This window comes from Portunus trituberculatus, chromosome 46, assembly GCF_017591435.1.
Source record: "Portunus trituberculatus isolate SZX2019 chromosome 46, ASM1759143v1, whole genome shotgun sequence".
Lineage (NCBI taxonomy): Eukaryota > Metazoa > Arthropoda > Malacostraca > Decapoda > Portunidae > Portunus > Portunus trituberculatus.
Window position 1 is genome coordinate 11,262,010 of NC_059300.1, and position 19,097 is coordinate 11,281,106.

Sequence of the window (19,097 nt, forward strand, 5' to 3'; positions counted from 1 at the left end):
GAAGACAAGTAAAGGGTTAACCAAAATTAGGAAGCATGTCTTGATACCTCCCTCTTAAAAAGAAGTCAAGTCGGAGGAAGACGGAAATACAGAAGCAGATGAGTTCCAAAGTTTACCAGAAAAAGGTATGAATGATTGAGAATAATGGTTAACTCTTGCGTGAGAGAGTTAGACAGAAGAGGGATGAGAGAAAGAAAACCTTGTGCAGCGAGGCCACAGGAGGGAGGCATGCAGTTAGCAAAATCAGTAGAACAGTTAGCATGAAAATAGCGATAAAAAAAAAAAAAATGCAACATTTCGGAGGTGAAAAAGAGGCTGAAGACAGTCAGTCACTCAGAGAAGGGGAGTTGATGACGAAAAGCTTTTGATTCCACTCTATCTAATACAACATGCGAAGACTACTCCATACAGGGGCAGATAAAGCCCTTGTACAGAGTTTGCAGTTAGAGGAGAGACAAAAACTGGCGGAGACCCCTGAACGCCTAACTTCATATAGAAGCTTTTTAGCAAGAGATATGTGAAGTTTCCAGTTAAGATTATAAGTAAAGGTCAGACCAAGGATATTCAGTGTGGAAGATGGAGACAGTTGAGTGTCATTGAAGAAGAGGGGATAGTTGTCTGGAAGGTTGTGTCAAGTTGATAGATGGAGAAACTGAGTTTTAGAAGCATTGAAAATTACTAGATTTTTTCAGCCCCAAACAGAAATCTTAGAAAGATCAGAAGTCAAGCATTATGTGGCGTCCCTGCGTGATCTGTTGACTTCCTGACAGGATGTGGACAGATGTAGGGTAGTTAGTAGACATAGTTGAAAGAGTTTGGCCAGGCAAAGTGCAAGCACAGAAGCACAGGTTTTGAGAACGATAGCAAGGACCCCATCAGGTCCGTAAGCCTTCTGAGGGTTTAGGCCAGAGAAGGCATGGAAAACATCATCACGATTGATTGAAGACATGAAATAGTCAGAGGGAGGAGGACAGGGAGGAACAAACCCAGAATCATCCAAGGTGGAGTTGTTAGCAAGGGTTTTGGAGAAGAGTTCAGCTTTAGACCAAGAAGATATATATGATTTACGTTTAACAAGACTAAACAACACATTTAAAGTAGCATAAACGATTCTATGATATGATATAGGCCCAGATATAGTTTGAAATAAAATATTTCCAAATACTGAAATGGAAATTTTGATCGTTAAGGTTGCTCATACTTATTCCACAAAATACCACCAAGTGCCACATATTTATCAGAGATGCAGGAAACATTTAAACAGCAATGAAAGATTCAAAGAAACCTTCAAAATATAATACAAAAATTGAAATTATATTGCTAGGAAAGATAGAGAAACATATATGAACCAGCAGATGGGCAGAGCTTAAAGGCCAGCTGGGTGGCGGGGCGGCTATCTTGCCTCTCATCACACCAGAATTAGGCAGTATCATAATCGAGTCTATGTGATGTGATGTGATATAGTAATGGGCAGGTGGCTCCACTATAACCCATGTTTGGTTTACAGTGATTGAGAAATTAAGGCAATAATAACTGATAATGGGGACTACCTGCCTTCCCCTAAGCTGACTGACTGCTTGTTTACCCTTCATTATCTGCCTAAATTTCCTATTCTTACTTGCAAAACCTTAAAAAAAAAAAAAAAAAAAAAAAGCAATGGCCTCAAAAACTACCCACATAACTACTGAGAACTGATAATAGGAGGAGGAGCAGGAGGATGTTGTGGCCAAGCTGTAACTCAGGACAGAGGTGAAGCCGCCCAACCCTGCCAGCTGCCCACCTACTGACTAGCTGCTTGATGGTGCTAAAGCTTGGGGCACAAAGGTGTGTGTGTGTGTGTGTGTAATAATAATGGTGGTGGTAATGATGGTGTTTGTGGGGGTGTTGTAGTCAATAGGCCTATGTAATTTTATATAGTATGTATTTATATAGTCTGGTCATAGGGCTAAGGGAAGTGATGATTGTGGTGGTACTGTACTACTGTAGTGTGGTGGGACTGGTGGTACTGTGGTTGGCTTGTGGTGGTGGTGATAGTGATGTTAACGCTAATCTAATTACTATTCAGTTATATTAATAAATTATTACTGCTCTTTTCACATAGAAATAGCTGTATATAGCTTGAAAATGCCCTCAAGATTGCTTGGTTTTCAAGACATTTACATATGGTCCAGGCTTACAGCCCTGAACCTCCCAGCTGATAGGCTTGCCACCAATTAAGGGCAACAGGAATTCAGGTTAGCAAACAAATTTTGATCCTAGATCTGCCACTGAGAGAGAGAGAGAGAGAGAGAGAGAGAGAGAGAGAGAGAGAGAGAGAGAGAGAGAGAGAGAGAGAGAGAGAGAGAGAGAGAGAGAGAGACTGAAAAACGAATTTGTTTGCTAACAGGTGACACAATCCAACAGTGGTTTGCATTTATAGTTTTTCCACTGCTATCTGAGCAGTCTGGGTGGGTACGCACTTTTCAGTGTAATAAAGCTGATAAAATTACCTTATGTGTGGTACAGTAAGTTCAAGTGAAGTAAAAGTATTTTAAGTTAGGTTATTAATGGGAGTGTGGCCAAACATCAACCAAAAACCTCACTTGGAGACCAGCCTTCATAATACCTAAAGGTCCACACCATTTCCCATGTGGAGGTGACAAACCCTTAAGAAAAAGAATTACATAATCACCTGCTAAAAGAAATTACATATATCATATGCAAAATATTTAGACCACATGAAAGAGAACTATATACATTAACCACCTCAAGAGACTTCTAGACAAAATGTGTGAATGATAATTACATAGACAACATAGTAGATAAACCTATAGTAAAATCAAATTGTACCGACCCATGGAGTGTTGTTCACCATTCTGCCAGCTCTCCAACCAAAACATTCACCCTATACTACTCATGGTTCTTTAATCATAACATTCTAAGAATATTCTATTTCATAAAATAGCAGATGATACAAATAAGTGTTCTATACAAAATCAAATTAAGGTATTTTATGCATGTGTATGATGATGTGGCATATCAGGCCAGGAAACATTGCCAACACGAAGTCTTTAACCCTCTGCCAGGCCTAGCTTCACACACACACACACCAAAGTACTGCCACCACTGGAGGAATGGAGACAGACACATCAAGAACACTGCTGCTGTCGCTGAAGGAAGAATGGAGACGTACATACCAAGAATACTGCTACCACTGAAGAAGAGAAATGGAGATGAACCAAGAACACCGATACATTTGTTTGCTTGCTCCTCCTCCTACAGTCCCTCCTTTGACACAGCTACTACAATCACCCACATAAAAGATGGTTAGTTACCTTTATGCAATTGGTCTTCACTGGTACAAAAATTAGTTTGATAAAATCTAAATTCTATACTTTATTATCTAATGTTCTATATCTTTAAATTTAAAATATAAATATATGAATATATATAGATTTTCAAATTAATCTTGTTGGTCATAGCTATTATTTCCCTTAGTGAAGAAAAAGATCCAGTAGTTATTGCAGTAACATGACATACAAGATACTTATACTCCACACATAAATTCTGTCAAGTACCCATATCAAACTTTCCATTTGTCAGTTACATCAGAAATAGTCTTATTCCTGAATGCTAGACATCTTTCTCCTTCACTGCTCTTCTTGCACCCCAACATCTTGTTCCGTCGTTCAGTCACCGGACTGTCATCCATAACACGCCAACTCATACATCACACACTTGAAAGGTAGAATAAAATTTCAACATTATTCAGATGAATGTATTAAAAATTAATCATCCCCATCATCATCATCATCTTCTTCATTGTTGATCTGGAAGTATCTCAGCTCATACATGTCCTTGGCTGTGGGAGGAGCCACCACTCTCAGCCAGTCACGAAGATTGTTCTTCTTGAGGTACTTCTTTGTAAGGTATTTCAGGTATCTGTTGAAAAATCATCATTTACATTCCTGTTGCAGTCTTGCTCAACTTATAAGATTATATTTTGCTTAATACAAGCAGATGTATCCTTTGAAGGCACTGGAGATGGTAGTTTGTATAAACACTAGGAACTGGTATGCCTTTTACACTTTCAACCCAGTAATCAGAATTTTAAACTTAATAAATTCCACGAATCTCATGAGATCAGTGTAGTGTTCATGTTCAGGTTTTAAGTAACTCTTTTCTGGTAGTGGTACTGTTGAAGCTTGATGAAAACACTGACTGGATGTGAAATATGTATGTGAGCAAGAAAATATCAATTACAAGAATGAGGTAGTTCATGTCAGGCCAAGACAATCAAAACTTCACACAATGGGGATATTAATCCCTTCAGTACCATGATGCCTTTTCATATTCATTCTGCTTACTAATGGGTGATTATATACAGCTTTAAAAAACTCATGTCGGAAATTCAAATAGAGAAGATTGGCCATTAATCTTCTGACCTCCGTAGACCCTTCCTAATGTAAATAAAATGGTCTAATTGTACCCAAAACTCAAGGTAAAAATGTGTCCCAGTATTGAAGGGTCTTATTAAGAATCTGAATTCACACAGGCAAGCTTTGGAAATCTGGTCATGACGAGTATCTTAAAGCTGGTCATAAATATAAATATCAAAGAAAAATTCTACACACCTCTTGGAGAATGGAATATCAGCATTCAGGGTAATCTTGTGCTTGTTCCTCTCCAGGGTCACCTGATTGGAGAAGTTGTTGGTCTTGCCATTCACTTTGATCCGCTGCTGCAGGAACGTCTCCTACGGAATGAGAAGAGTACTGTAGGGGAGTTCACCCTACTAGTACTCAGTTAGGGAAGGTCACCCTAACTGCAGTAGTTATTAGAACAATTTGTCCTTACCTGTATAATTTCCTGAATTCTCTTACAAATATAAATAGATTGATATGACCAAGAATTTTATGTTTGATATCAAAACTCAAGTTACACAAGTAGAACTTAATTTTCAAGAGATCAATTTATTTTCAGAGGAAACATACAAAGTCGGCAGCATTCATGATGCCATCCTCAACAGGCTGGCGACAGTCGATGTGGAATTTCAGCTGCAGCTTCTTGCCTTTGCGGCCTTTGCCCTTCACTCCCTTGCCTTTCTTGGCAGGCACTTGAGGTTTCTTGCTGCTCTTGGCCTGAGGCCGCTTTGCTGGGGGTTTGGCCTGAAACAAAAGAGAAGCCTGATTAAAATGCTTATCACTTCCAAGTATCCTACTGACTGGTTAACCATCATCAGTATAATGGGTGATGAGTTAGTCAGCATTGCCACTGCCTTAGTTAAGGGATAAACATCATGTGGAAAGCTACAAAAAAAAAATAATAATCCGGTTACATTCATATAAAGCTATTGATACTTTGATGAAAATATTCTCCATGATCCACCAGATCAATATCACCACAAAAGGGTCTCCTAAATGTGCACAAAACACACACACACACACACACACACACACACACACACACACAGTACAGCTAATGTGGTAGGAAAAAGTACATACAATCTTAAGTAGGATAGACCATGAGGGGCCATAGGTCCTATTAATACAGTTCGCACCATTTGTGATGATCAAGGCAAGCCAGTCATCACAAACTGCAAGCTTACCTTCCTACTGTACCAACCACAGAAAAGCTGTGCAAAAATAACTACTGAAACATGTGGCAACACTCTGTAGGTAGATGTGAAAACTGTAGTGTCATCCAGGTAGTGATTTTGTGACTTTTTTGTGGTGGATACAGCAGCAAAGTAATAGGTGCACTAGTTTGTAACAAGTGACCCCACAATCATGCCAAGCAGAACTGACTGTAATGCTAATCCTGGTCTGTACGATGTGTTCAATCTCTGGTCTTGTCCACCTCTATCCAATAACCCCATGTTTCAGTGTTTTATGGTTAAAATATTATGAATGGAGTCAGCAAAGAAATTAATTTCTTCCAAAGTAAAGGAAAAAATCAAACAAATGGGAGGTTCTTCGGCAAATTCCAAAAGACACACTTTAGACTATTTGGATACAAAATGCAGCTGATTTAATGTACATATAATGTTGTGAGAAACAAGCCAAAGCAAAATTGGCCAAGTTACTTTATGGTCCAGTCCGTTAAGACTTGTGCAGTTCAGCCCACACTCCTGCCCATCTCCCTTACTCATAATCATTCATTCATCATTGGTTTAACAGTTCTTCAGTCAGTCATGAAGTCATGTAATTGTTTCAAACAACAGGAACCAAAAGGGAAATAAATAAATAAACAAATAGCCACCAGAGAGAGAGAGAGAGAGAGAGAGAGAGAGAGAGAGAGAGAGAGAGAGAGAGAGAGAGAGAATTTCTCAAGAAAATCTATAAATGTCTATAATTCCAGCCAAGGCCTTGCCATGGGACAGAAATCAATGGGACACACCCATTACCATTAGAAACCATGACTTTAACCTAAGTTTGAGTTGAGTCTGGACATTCACTGCACCAGGGAATGAGGACACCAGCATCACTAATGTTTGCCACTACACAAGTATTTACACTTTCGTAATGTATGCAACACACACCATTAAGTGTTTCTATTGAATGACCGGAGAAAAAAAAAATCAATTAATTCACAATAATAAAAAATAGGGAGCAGTGATTTTTGTCACTAAAGCCACTGAGACTTCGTCCTTATTTAACTTATAATTCTACATGCTATCATAATCAGCAGCAGCATAGCAAGTCTCTTGTCTAAAAATAATGCGTGAATTATTTAAGGCTACACTTCCTCATGATCCATACATTTCCCCAAGCCAGAATTCAGAGGAAACTTCTCACAGAGGTCAGCTCACAAGCCTCCAGCCACTGCTAATGTTGAAGCTATGCTCAGCAGAAAGTGAAGCAGCATAGTGAAGAAGCATCAAGGGTGAGAACCTCGCCACACAATTACCCAACTTCATTCCAGATATCATTGTACAACTTGAATATAAGCATCTTTCAACTTAAGATAAAAGAGGGTGATGTTAATAATTTGCCTAACAATTAAAAATATATATAAAAAGCAGGAAACCATTATAAGTGGCAACCAATATCCCAATGTGTGTGACCAGTGTTGGCTGACCCATCCTGGCTGGCCACACCCTGACTCAAGGACAAAATCTTAAAGGTACTGTAAGTTGTCAACAATATGCATGAAAAAAAAAATTTAAAATCAATACATACACTAAAGTCAACAAATACTAAACCATGATTGGCAAACAAGTCTAGGAAATATAATTGGTAAGATTTAGAAGATAAAGCATTAACTTTTTCTAAACCATCAAGTTTATGCATGAAAAAAATAAAAATATACACAATTTTGTGAATAAATACAAGAACAGCAAGAAAGTCTAGCAAATATAACAGGTAAGGTTTAATAGATGAAGTACTTCTTTTTTTTCCCTACACCACCATGTATTTCAATAACTCCTACACACACCCCAGCTTCTAACACAAGACTTGCCCGAACTCAACAATGCCTACAGTGACCCTTGGCTCCTCAAACACCCCTTACTGGCCCACATTCAAACCCTGAACAGTGTAGTCTCAGTAGTGAAATCAAAAGCTGATCACTCAACACATAATATAAGCACAAAAATAAAACAGGAACACAATAAATAAATAGTTCAAAATAATGATAAACACCAAAACGCACAATACTATTTTCTGAAAACACTAAAACTCACCCACAAGCTCGATTCTATATCCTAACCTCACGTGAGAAACACACACACAGTCCATCACCACTCCCCGAAACAAGCTTCTTTATTTAACCCCTTCAGTAACATGACGCGTTTTTACGTTCAGTTCTGGGTATGATCAGACCGTTTTATTGACATTAGGAAGGATCTATGGTGGCGTCTCCACTATATTAATCATCACACAAGTTTCTGAAGCTGTAAAATCGCCAGGGTAAGCAGAATAAATATGGAAACGCGTCATGGTACTGAAATGGTGAACTACTTAATAAAGAGACTACCAACAACTCAAGCCCCTTCAGTACTGGGACGCATTTTTATTTTGAGTTTAGCGCACGATTAGACGATTATATTTACATTACGAAAGGTCTACGGTGGTCAGAGTAATGGCCAATCTTCACTATTTAAATCCCCACAAAAGTTTCTGACGCTGAATAATATCGCCAAATAGTAAGCGAAATAAATATGGAAAAATGGCTAGCTACGAAGTAAATAATGGGACTAAATAACTCAAGCCTTAGGAAACGTAATATGAACCAGTCACCCACGTTACACCACAAAACCACACCATCAGACCCAGCATTGCCCATCACCAAAACTCGCAGCAAGCTCACTCCCACAGATCTATGGGTAATAACAGAAGCAGCGCTGGTAGTTAGGAATAAGCACAATAGGAACCACAGTAAGTAATAATAACGACACTCGTCCCTACCACATTGCAGCCACGTGGCCCTTAACTAATCAATAACGCACAGCTAAATGCACCACACGCACTCCCGGTACACATTATCACTTACTATCTATGCTCTAATGCTATATCTTTGAATTTGAAGGCATTTTCCTAAATAAAACACGACAAAAGTGGAGGAGTCACGTACCGCAGTCATGGCTGCTCCGCGTTCCTGAGGGAAAGACCGACCACCGTCCGCCGCCTCGCCAACACCACCCGATCCACACCATTGTTTCGTCATCTGAAATTATATTATTACCTCTTTATTTATCAAAGTAAAATATTATTTCTTGTCAAAAATATTTTTTGTATACTTTTCTATGTTTATAATTGTGTTTTAAAGCTTTACTACAAATTACGCATATAAGAGCAGCCATATAAAGATATGTACCCTAATCCATTATTCATAGTAATTAATTTATATTCTTATAATTGGATACTTTCAAATTAAATACTTTGCATTTATTGGTATGTATTTTTCTGTAATCAAAAATCAGGTGATGGTAACTTTATGGGTATGGATTTCCAGGTACCATTTACTGAATGCATGAAGTGGGTCAGCTGATTGACTTATCATATTCATACTTGTATTTTTTTATACTTGTAAATGATATAAGTACATGATATAGGGCATAGTTTGGGCAAAGTCTATAAGTTATTGACAAGAGGAGCGAGGACCAATGAGTGGGCGCAGAAGGGCGAGAGCGCGGCAGTGCGCAGACGTCAGCAGAGGCCTCCATTTTTGTTTAGATATTTAATTTAGAGCTCACTTCTACGGGAAATGTAAGTAAATATCCACATCCCTTTAATTATTGGTGTCAATGAATGATTGGTGAATGGTGTGGCGTGAGGTACAGGGGCAGGAGAGGGGTGTGAGTGAGGGAAGGTTGCAATATGAGGAGTGGTGTGTGAGCCATCGATCGCCCTCACCCGAGGCTCCAAACAACTGTCAAAATCTGCCGCACTTCACCTCACCAACAGCCTCTCCTCCGGCAGCCAGACATGTGAGGAGCTAGGGGTGTGGCCTGAACCTTGGTGTGGTGGTGGTGGTGCGGGTAATTGTGGCAAATGTGGTGAGGGAGGGCCAGGGCGTGTGACAAGAAGGCTACAAGCATTATCCTTGTTGATATTTTGTACATATTTGTATTGCCACCACTTTGACTGGTACTGAAGGTCACGGGTGTTGGTGTTCACGCCCTCTTCCAGCATCGCCAGTGCCCTCACCACCCACACTGTCACAGATACTAGAGTAGAATTTTTCGTTCAATCCCTGGAAATACTTGTACAGAATCACGTCTGTCTCACTGATGCAGATGACTTTTTTTCTCTGTTTAAATCATACACTTCTGATGTAGATTTCATTAACTTTACAATTTTCTCCACACTTAATAAATTTCAGGTCATCTATCAAATGCAACTTCTTCATTCATTTTGTGTAAAAAAAAAAAATAATAGTGGTGGTAATAATACATTTGACAGTGAAGTGTACAGTGTTGCATAATATATATATTTGTTTGGCAGAGTGAGATGGGCATAATTCTGTAATAATAGATACCACAGTCTGTTATGGTGTAAGGACTGAATTGTATCACCATCATCCTTCAGTAAGCTAACTTGAGCTCACTACATACTCCAGCTCCTTGGCCAGTACGACTACAGTCTTCCATAATGTCAGAGTGAGTAGTTCCTAACACACTAGTCATGTGCATCTACTTTCTGGTGCTTTTCTGAGACTACTTTTGTTTCTTGTACTGATGGAACGAGTACATGCCTTGATTTTATAGATGATATTGAGCAGGCCTTTATAATTGGTATCTTAAAGGTTAAAGAAAATTTTTTTGCTCTTATATTTAAATGCACATCAGTTGATATTGTGGTCATTTGAGTTATACTTTCCTCCTCCACCTTAAAAATCTGTTTAAAATAATTTGCAATTTCATCCAACAAGTAAATTTATGCCATACCTTGTGATGTTGTGACATTCTTACAAAGGCAAAGTATTGTCTGAAAGAACCATATGCTTATCCAAAATTCAAAATAGTGAAAGTCACCACTTGACTAGGGTGAAAGGAGAACAGTGATGTAGCTAATGTTTTTGCCAGCCGGGGCAGCCCACAGCTTTCAAGTTTGCTGCGCTCCCTAGAAGTAATACAGTATTACAATGCCAAATTATATTATACCAAATTAGCTGTTTTATTGAAGATGGATGTATCAGGACCTGTGTGTATCAAGAAGGCTTGGGCCTAAGTCAATAGCACACACAGGCCTAATAACGTAAAACTGCCAGTTGTAGGACCAAAAGTGTTGCCACCCAAAAATGCCGCCCTGGACGTCCGCCTTCCCATAGCTGCGCAACTGTATAAGAGCAAGGATGCACGTCTTTGAGTACCTGCTTGAGCCGAAAAATTTCAGTGGGAGCACATTCACCTTTGCCCTCACACTGAACTCCAGTTTGACAAGTGCTGTACAGCTTAACTTTTTGTTTTGAGTTTGAGGTAAACCTTATGTCTTGAGTTGGAGGCATGTTTATACAAAAATTACTTTTTTGCCATCCATATAGGCATTCATGTCTTCCTCAGTTGAGATCACTGATTCATGCTCTCCATTGCTCATGCCTGCACAGAAGCTATGGGCCAGGACATAAGAAAAAAAATGTAAATTATAAAATAAGTTCATGTAGATGCTGTAGGTTTTCAATATGATATAGCTACTTGATACTTATTTATCCCACTGGTCTTTGAGCCTGTGATAGATGACATCACTCACCACAGGACAAGCCCATTGTGATATCCACACATCTATTGAGTAACTGAAAAGAAGGAACCGCTGGGTGAGCTGTGTGCCAGCTGTCCAAACTTGATTCAAGGGTGGGGAGGGCATTGATTCATAGCCATTCTACCTTGAAGCCACTAATGCTCTAAGGCTGACACTATGTTTGTCCTAGTTTGCTCATTATTCTCATGTCTTCTTCCTGGTAAAGTAAATTAAATAACTGGTAAGATCTCAAGATGAAGGCATGCTGCCAGCAAAGTGTCACAGCTCCAGCTCATTCTCATGAAATTTTATCCAGTGTGTTGCCAACGTACATCTCTCTCTTCCTTAGATTTCCTCAAATCTTAGAATCAGTCTTAGACTACAGTGATACGGGTAATGGATATTGATTTAACCCATCATCTTCACAAAATTCAGTAATACTGATTTCCTCTTAATGCCTATCATGCTTTTCCATTGGTTTTACAAGAACCCTGAGATAATAAGTAACACTGTTGCTTGGGGTTGTGAAAAACAAAAAAAAATTTGCTTGAAATTAGTTTTTTTTTTTTTTTTTTTTTTTTTTTTTTTTGTTGCTTTGTTATTATTATTTTATTATTATTATTATTATTATTATTATTATTATTGATATTGTAGTCACTATTATTTTACCACTATTCTTATGATTATCATGATTTTTTTTTTTTTTTCATTTGGTTTATTTTTCATTTATCATTTATCACATTGTATTCATTATTTGTTTTCTTTATTCTTTCTTTCTTTTATTATTATGTTCTTCCCACTGATCTATGTACTGGTTTACTTTGATATACTAGATACTTCCATACTCTACTGCCATAACATCCCTATTGCTTGTCTTGTACAGAACTGATTGCAGTGTTTGCCAATCTCTGTCTCTGTCAGGAGGGAGTGCTGTATTAACTTTGCAGATAGAATTAGCAATATGTATTATAAATGACACCAATACATAAGAAATCTAACAGTTGTTGTATTTGCCAAGCTTACTACTGAGAAGCAGTAATCCCTTTAAGTGGATCTTGTAGCCAAGTACATATAAGGTCAAAACTTGTACCAGGAAGAACATTGAACCACACATTTTCCAGCTGAATTTGCCATATTTTTAGCTAAATATACATCACATTATTGGATCAAAATCTTTGAAAAATATCCTCTAGGAGTTATAGACAATTAAAGGATTCTATCTCTGAAGTACCATAGTCATAAATCCTAGGCATTTCAGTCCAGTGATTTCACAAGCCACAGTGCTTTCAATGTTTATCTGGATTTTTATCTTGCTGCAGCCACACATCCCACAGCTGGGTGCTGACAGATTGTGATGAATGGTTGCTGATGGTCATGTCTTTAAATGTCAGCTGGAAATTTTTACTGATTTTTTTATTATTATTGTTTTTTTTTTTATTTATTTATTTATTATTATTATTATTATTTTTTTTTTTTTTTTTTTTTTTTTAAGGAGTAGCAAAGAAAGGAATCCTGATCACTTGTCATACAAAAAGTTTGTGTAGTTCTGTCTATGTCTTTCAAAATTCAGCATTAGTGAATCTTCCTTATTAGGTGAAAAAAAATCTTGGATGAGGAATGTGGCATTGATGGTCAGCCATCTTCATAATCAGCTGTTGTGATTTATGGGTCATCAATTTTCAATAGGATTTCCCAAAGGTGTTCAGCTCACACCAATGCCCCGAGACAGTTACCAGCTGATGATTGTTACCCACACAGTTATCCATAAAGAAATATTGTACACTGTTTCATGTACGTGAAAAAAGTGTAGCTGGGATGCAAGTAACAAAATTTATTGTAGCTGTGAAGACAAATGTCTTCATTCCATGTGATTTCCTTGTAAAAGATCCTGATGAAAAATAAGTTTTTACAGGAATTTCAGGGCTTGTGATCATAGAGGATTTTCTTAAACTCATGTCAACTTGCATTGATGTTTCATCTCTGTCGAAAGTGCAAGTAGCATTCAGAATGGTTCACCTGGCTCTTTACTTTACTGCCGTAGGTCTGCTGCATCATATCAAGGATTTAATTGCTGAATTTCCAAGTCAACACAATTTGATGCTTGCACTCTGCTCAATTTAAGTTTTAATTTAAAAAAAGCAAATGAGCATGTGAATGTGTCACATAAATGAGTGTGACGCAAAGTCAAAATAATGGTAATAGCATGCATGCTGACAGACAAAAGTTACTGCTTGCTCTACTGCTTCCATACATGTCACTGTGATCATCTTTATTTGTATGCAACAAAAACACATCTGAGCTCATACATAATAAAGATGCATTATTGTAGCAGCTCTGATCTACTAAATCTATATAGAACTGTGTTACAAATAATCAGTTTACTCACCATTGATTATGAAACCTTTCAGGAATAATGTTGGCTAAATCCTCTTCTTCATTTCCACAAATTTTTATTTGAACATTTTATTTATCCTTCTCATTCTCCCTTTCCTTCAAGTACTGTAACACTCCATTTTCCTTTTTTTACATCCTCTAGTATCATCGCATTCTGCTATGATTTGCTATATTTGTGATTTTAAGTTGGAAACGTCATTTATGGTTACAGGTCAACTGAAGGAGGTGCGTCTGCAGCAGGAGGGGCTGCCCCTGGGGGTGATGCACCCACAGGCGAAAATGGTGAAATCGTTGGTGGTCCCCGTGGGCCACAGCAGGTGGCTGCACAGAAACGAATGCAGCAAACGCAAGCGCAAGTCGATGAGGTATGAAGTCTTGCATTATGCAACATAAATTTTACAAAACAAGCATTTTGGTGTACTCTTAAAAGTATGTCTATTTTTAAATTGTGGCAAGATGTGTGAGGATACTTGTGGTGTTAGATTAATGTTGCAACATCTTTGATTAATGTTTTTGTATTTTTAAGTAGGTATGGTAGTACTTACAACTTTGATGGAATGGTAAGTTAGTAAAAGATACAAACCAGTAAAAGTCTCTGAAACCCAACTTGGACCAGAGACATTTAACCTGTTGTAATAGAAGGGGTGAAACGTGTGTGTGTGTGTGTGTGTGTGTGTGTGTGTATATATATATATATATATATATATATATATATATATATATATATTTCGGGAGTAGACCATTCTGAATGCATGTACTGTTAAAGTCAACAGCGAGGCGTGCATTATTCTTTTATAAAGTGTATCGTGTATTTTCCGCACAAGGGTGCGTTTGTCAGGTTTTAGCTGGTAGAGTAGTGAACCGAAGTCCATTTCCTTGAGACGTCACTACTCTACCAGCTAAAACCTGATGAACGCACCCTTGGGCAGAAAAGACAAAATACACTTTATAAAAAGAATAATGCACGCCTCACTGTCGACTTTAATAGTACATGCATTCAGAATGGTCTATATATATATATATATATATATATATATATATATATATATATATATATATATATATATATATATATATATATATATATATGTATGTGTGTGTACATGTATGTATGTATACACACACACACACACACACACACACACACACACACACACACACACACACACACAACACGTACATACATAAATAGAGTGAAACCTTAGTTCTTTAACTTATTTTGTTCCATTTCATTGTGCCTTATGTTAGGAAGCAGGAGACTTGAGGTGTCATGGAACTGAATTAAAGAATTCCATGTACATATTGGAAGGCTTACCAGGATAATGTAAAATTGGTAGATAAGACCTAATACTGGAAAGTTTGTTTGAATTTTTCACATTTTATGATAAATTACTTTGCTCTGCATGCATTTGTTTAACTAAACAGGTTGTTGGAATAATGCGAGTCAACGTGGAGAGAGTTTTGGAACGTGATCAGAAACTCTCAGAACTAGATGACCGTGCAGGTGAGGGTTTAGGGTGGTGGGTCGTCTGCTTACCTAACGGTTGTGCATCGCATGTCTTATCCTGGCCTGTAAGTGGCGTTGATCTCTAGCGTACTGGCTTCTTACTAATTTTCCATCACAACACATTTTTTGTTTGATGAACACTGGGTTTAGAAAATTGAAATATCTAGGATAGTGCTGGGCCCTGGCCAGATGACTCAATGGTCAAACAAAATTAGGATTTGAAAAATAAATCAAGTGATGATATGGCATTTTGCAAACTGTTTGTTATGTGATGTGTAAGTTTGAATTATTTTTAGTAGATAAAGATGTATTCAGCTATTAAATATCAGGAGAAAAAAAAAAAAGATATTAACTAGATATTGTAACTAGGATGAGACTAGGAAAGACATGAAGAGGAGGTGGAACAGAGATCATAACATTCTAATGTGTTGTGGTAGCCATGGACTCTTCACCAGAAAATATTGACTGGATCAAAGTGAATTGCATCATTAAAAAAATGCCAAGGTGCCTCACCAAATCACTTTGTGACCACTCTGACAAATTACATAAATTAGTTTTAATGTGTTACGAAACCATTAACCAGCAGCAGACTGTGGCAGCAGAGATGTTGAATAGACACATGACAGCAATGAATGCAACTATAATTATATTAAAACTCAAGCAGTTGAAAAAACCATTTGACAGGAACTTGTGGACCTCCTGTGTACTGCATATTCTGCTGCTGCACCATTGTAGCTTACAGATAACTGGCTATATAATTCATGGAAAGTAAATGTTACAGAATTCTGAACAAGATCAGGTCTGGATATTTTTAATAACAGAGCCCAGCACTAGTCCAGGAATTTGTTGATTTCCAGAGTGTGGTGTCCTACTGCTTGCCATGTGGGTCTCTTGGGAGTGTAGCTTGCCTTATTCTTATAGAAACTGTCGGATACATACCATACTGCTTTCACTTGTAAAGTCAAGCAATTATGTGACAAGTTATAGTTTTAAAAAAGACGGGTTAGGACCCATGCCAAATGTTTCTGTTGTATGACAAGACACTAAAACACTCTTAAAAGATGCTTCATCACCAAACGTGAAATAGTGTGTGCCCAATGTACAGCAAAGCAATAGGCAAATGTGAGTATTGCAAAAATATTGGGAACTAAGGATTTTATTACTGTAAATGGCCTGCGTTCTCAAGCTGATCTGTGCTTCCTTTATTTGGATGGAACGGTTGTGACTTATGGTCTGTTCTTCCTCAGTTATCTCTTAAATCCACCTAATAAGTACACTACTGATCTGGTGGATAGGGAGGTTATACCTTCTGTATATAATTTTTTTCAATATATTCCATGGAATTTTCTGCATGTGTTGTAAAAAAAGTCATGATTAGAGTTGGCTCAAGTTTCCTTGTTTAGTCTCTCCACTTTGCTTGCAGTGTTTCATTGATTTGAGGGATGTTTATTCAGAGTTCCTTGGATGTCTTCTGTTGAGTCCATGAAGCCTTAGTAGGCTGATATGGAGAATGGCAACTATTGCAATTGAAAACCCAACCAAGCTGACTTTTGCCACAGTAAGATTTGTCTTGTTGCAAAATAGCATTGAGAGGGACATTCTACCTTGCTGTTACATCCTTAATCTGTTCCAGGACACAAGGCACAACCTGATTTGATTGCAAGCCAGACATTCATATCCTATTGAAATCAGTGGGAAATAAATTAAGCTGTTCCTGAAAAAAAAAAACTTGTAATATCACCTACGTTGCAGTGGTAGCAGTATAAGGTCTATGAATCATAAAGGTCAGTAAGTCAGGCAGAATGTTCAGTCAGCAGTGGCAGCAGCAGGGGAGTGAGTGAAGGTGAGAGGCAGGGAGGGAGGTAAGGAAAGTGTGGATGGTGGTGGTGATCATACTCTACACCCCACACATACTGCCGCTGCAGCAGCACTGAGTTACCATACTTCCCTACCTCCTTAAAATCCTATATCTCTAAGGCATTTTGTGGCTGTGAACAGTCACTCAGGATTTTTTAGTATCATATAACATCTCATAGGGCCAACTGACAGTCACAATTCTTTACTGTTGCTCATCCAGCTAGCCAATGTCCCCTGAATGGTTTGGAGGGGGCGTGTCAGCTCTGAAGAACCTAAATAAGAGGAGGACTGCATCAGGCATGGCATGACCCACAGGTCAATTAATCATTCCAAGGGATCTAAGTGGGATGTGACCTTAGTGGGAGATCAGGCCAAAACCTTTATAAAATCTTACTCCTGTCATGATAATCCTTCTTTAGTATTGTCATGACCAGATGCTGATATATCATGTCCATTAGAAATCTGAAGCTATTCACCCCTACATGCCGTGACATTGTATACCAAAAGAAGAACTGCTCCAAAACTGCCAACTTGTCAAGAAGCAGCCCGATTGTCTGTCTCTGCTTCAAGTCTTGCAGCAGCATTCAAGTAAAAGGTTGTTGTGCTCATATGTATGTATGTATATGTAAAGTATACATCCAGAGTGTGTGTGAGCTTAGGCAGGACTGAGGCTTAGGGCAGGAACACAATGCTGTGGCATCACTGGTAGCGCAAGTGCAAGTTGGGTTCACAGACACAAGTCAATGCAAAAGTCAAGGCATCTGAAAGGGGTTAAGCCAGTTTGTGCATATGCCATGATACCACTGTATAAGAAAGTACTTTGACAAACTCAAAGGCTGGCTTATTTAACTTTCCAGCTGCCACCCCGGACTGAGCAGGGTTGGCTACAGCACTGGTAGCGTAGTGATAAATCTATCTCTCAATTCATTTAATTACTTTTATTTAAACCTTAATGATCAAGGAATTTTCAAAAAATTTGTAGGAAAAGCTTTTGTTTTAAACTGTTTTGTAAATACTTTATCGAATACTAAATAAGATAAGATTATGTATAAAGCAGACAAGATATGAGGTGGGTTTTTGCGTTCAATATTCGTACATGACCTCTGGTAAACTCACACATCATTGCCATTCCCAAAATTTTTTAGTTTTTAGCTTCATTAGCTGTGGTAGGTTTGTTGTAACTTTCTCTATTGTATAATCATTCATACTACTATTTTGCATGGTAATTCTCGAACTCTAGGTTGTGGACATCATGCGGACAAACGTGGAAAAGGTCCTGGAAAGAGATCAGAAACTTTCAGAGCTGGATGACCGTGCAGGTACACACGTCCATTACGTAACCACACCAAGTAGAACCAGTCTTAATACTTAGTCTTTCTGCTTGATTCTGTACTTGGTAGACACACTGAGGCTTTATCAGTCATGTACTTGCATGCACACATTTAAATTTGTTGTTTTATTTCTTTCTGTATATATACAAATAATCATAACAAGTATGTCACTAATATGTATTTGCTAAGAATGAATTGCATGTGATGGAACTTGCAGTAGTTTGTGGACTGCTATGAAGTGTGAGACAGTTTTACCCTAAAGTATCAGTGTGTTCATGCATGTGTGTTTTACTTTCCAAAGATTACAAAGTTCAGATTTGAGCAAATGTTATGGTACAAATGATGTGTATGTGACTTATATACAAATGCAAAGTGAATTGCTTGTCTAGAGCAATGTAATTAAGTCTTCCAACAAAATGGCTCATAGATCTTTACATAAATAAGGAATTAACAGGAATAGAAGATTCCTAAAGGGGGTATCGCACTGGCCTATGATACACAGAACAAGGAGCATCCACTCCAGATTGCTGGAATTTTTCCAAGATTTGTGGAGTAAAGTTGGGATGGCTTCATATCGATTCCAGTTCTCCATATGGTATCCCAATAGAAAAATAAACATAAGATATGTAATAAAACCCTATCATTCAAACTAGAAAGAATATGCCTATATTTTTCATATTGGAATATTAGGTAATATTTCATCAATCATGGGCTCATGGCAATCATCCCCAACTCCAAAAATTGCCTTTGCGCAGCTCTTAGTTCTTCTCTAGTTTCTTGTTCTTCCTTTTCTTCAATAACAGGAAGTGCAAATGCAATTCCAGCACAAAGCACAGGTTATAATATAAG

The 19,097-nt window shown here is 37.9% G+C and overlaps 2 protein-coding genes across 15 annotated transcripts in view; one reads left to right on the plus strand and one right to left on the minus strand.

Annotated features, from left to right (window-relative positions):
• Nucleotides 1–3,743: 3,743 nt before the first annotated feature.
• Nucleotides 3,744–19,097, minus strand: part of LOC123520285 (60S ribosomal protein L22-like) — a 40,948-nt gene continuing 25,594 nt past the window's right edge. For both annotated transcript variants that reach the window (XM_045282448.1, XM_045282449.1), the window contains 4 exons: nucleotides 8,554–8,646; nucleotides 4,974–5,147; nucleotides 4,614–4,735; nucleotides 3,744–3,921 (listed from right to left, as the gene is read on the minus strand). In XM_045282448.1, coding sequence (XP_045138383.1) covers nucleotides 3,768–3,921; nucleotides 4,614–4,735; nucleotides 4,974–5,147; nucleotides 8,554–8,646 — 543 coding nt within the window. In that variant the 3' untranslated portion in view covers nucleotides 3,744–3,767. The remainder of the gene's footprint in view (nucleotides 3,922–4,613; nucleotides 4,736–4,973; nucleotides 5,148–8,553; nucleotides 8,647–19,097) is intronic.
• Nucleotides 9,033–19,097, plus strand: part of LOC123520286 (vesicle-associated membrane protein 2-like) — a 30,131-nt gene continuing 20,066 nt past the window's right edge. For 3 of the 13 annotated variants that reach the window (XM_045282461.1, XM_045282457.1, XM_045282459.1), the window contains exons 1-4: nucleotides 9,097–9,188; nucleotides 10,042–10,081; nucleotides 13,765–13,918; nucleotides 18,158–18,236. In XM_045282461.1, the coding sequence (XP_045138396.1) occupies nucleotides 10,074–10,081; nucleotides 13,765–13,918; nucleotides 18,158–18,236 (241 nt within the window). In that variant the 5' untranslated portion in view covers nucleotides 9,097–9,188; nucleotides 10,042–10,073. Of the gene's footprint in view, nucleotides 9,189–9,257; nucleotides 9,410–10,041; nucleotides 10,082–13,764; nucleotides 13,919–14,978; nucleotides 15,058–18,157; nucleotides 18,237–19,097 lie in introns of those variants that run through there. The other 10 variants (XM_045282451.1, XM_045282453.1, XR_006679220.1 and 7 more) reach the window with 8 other exon arrangements.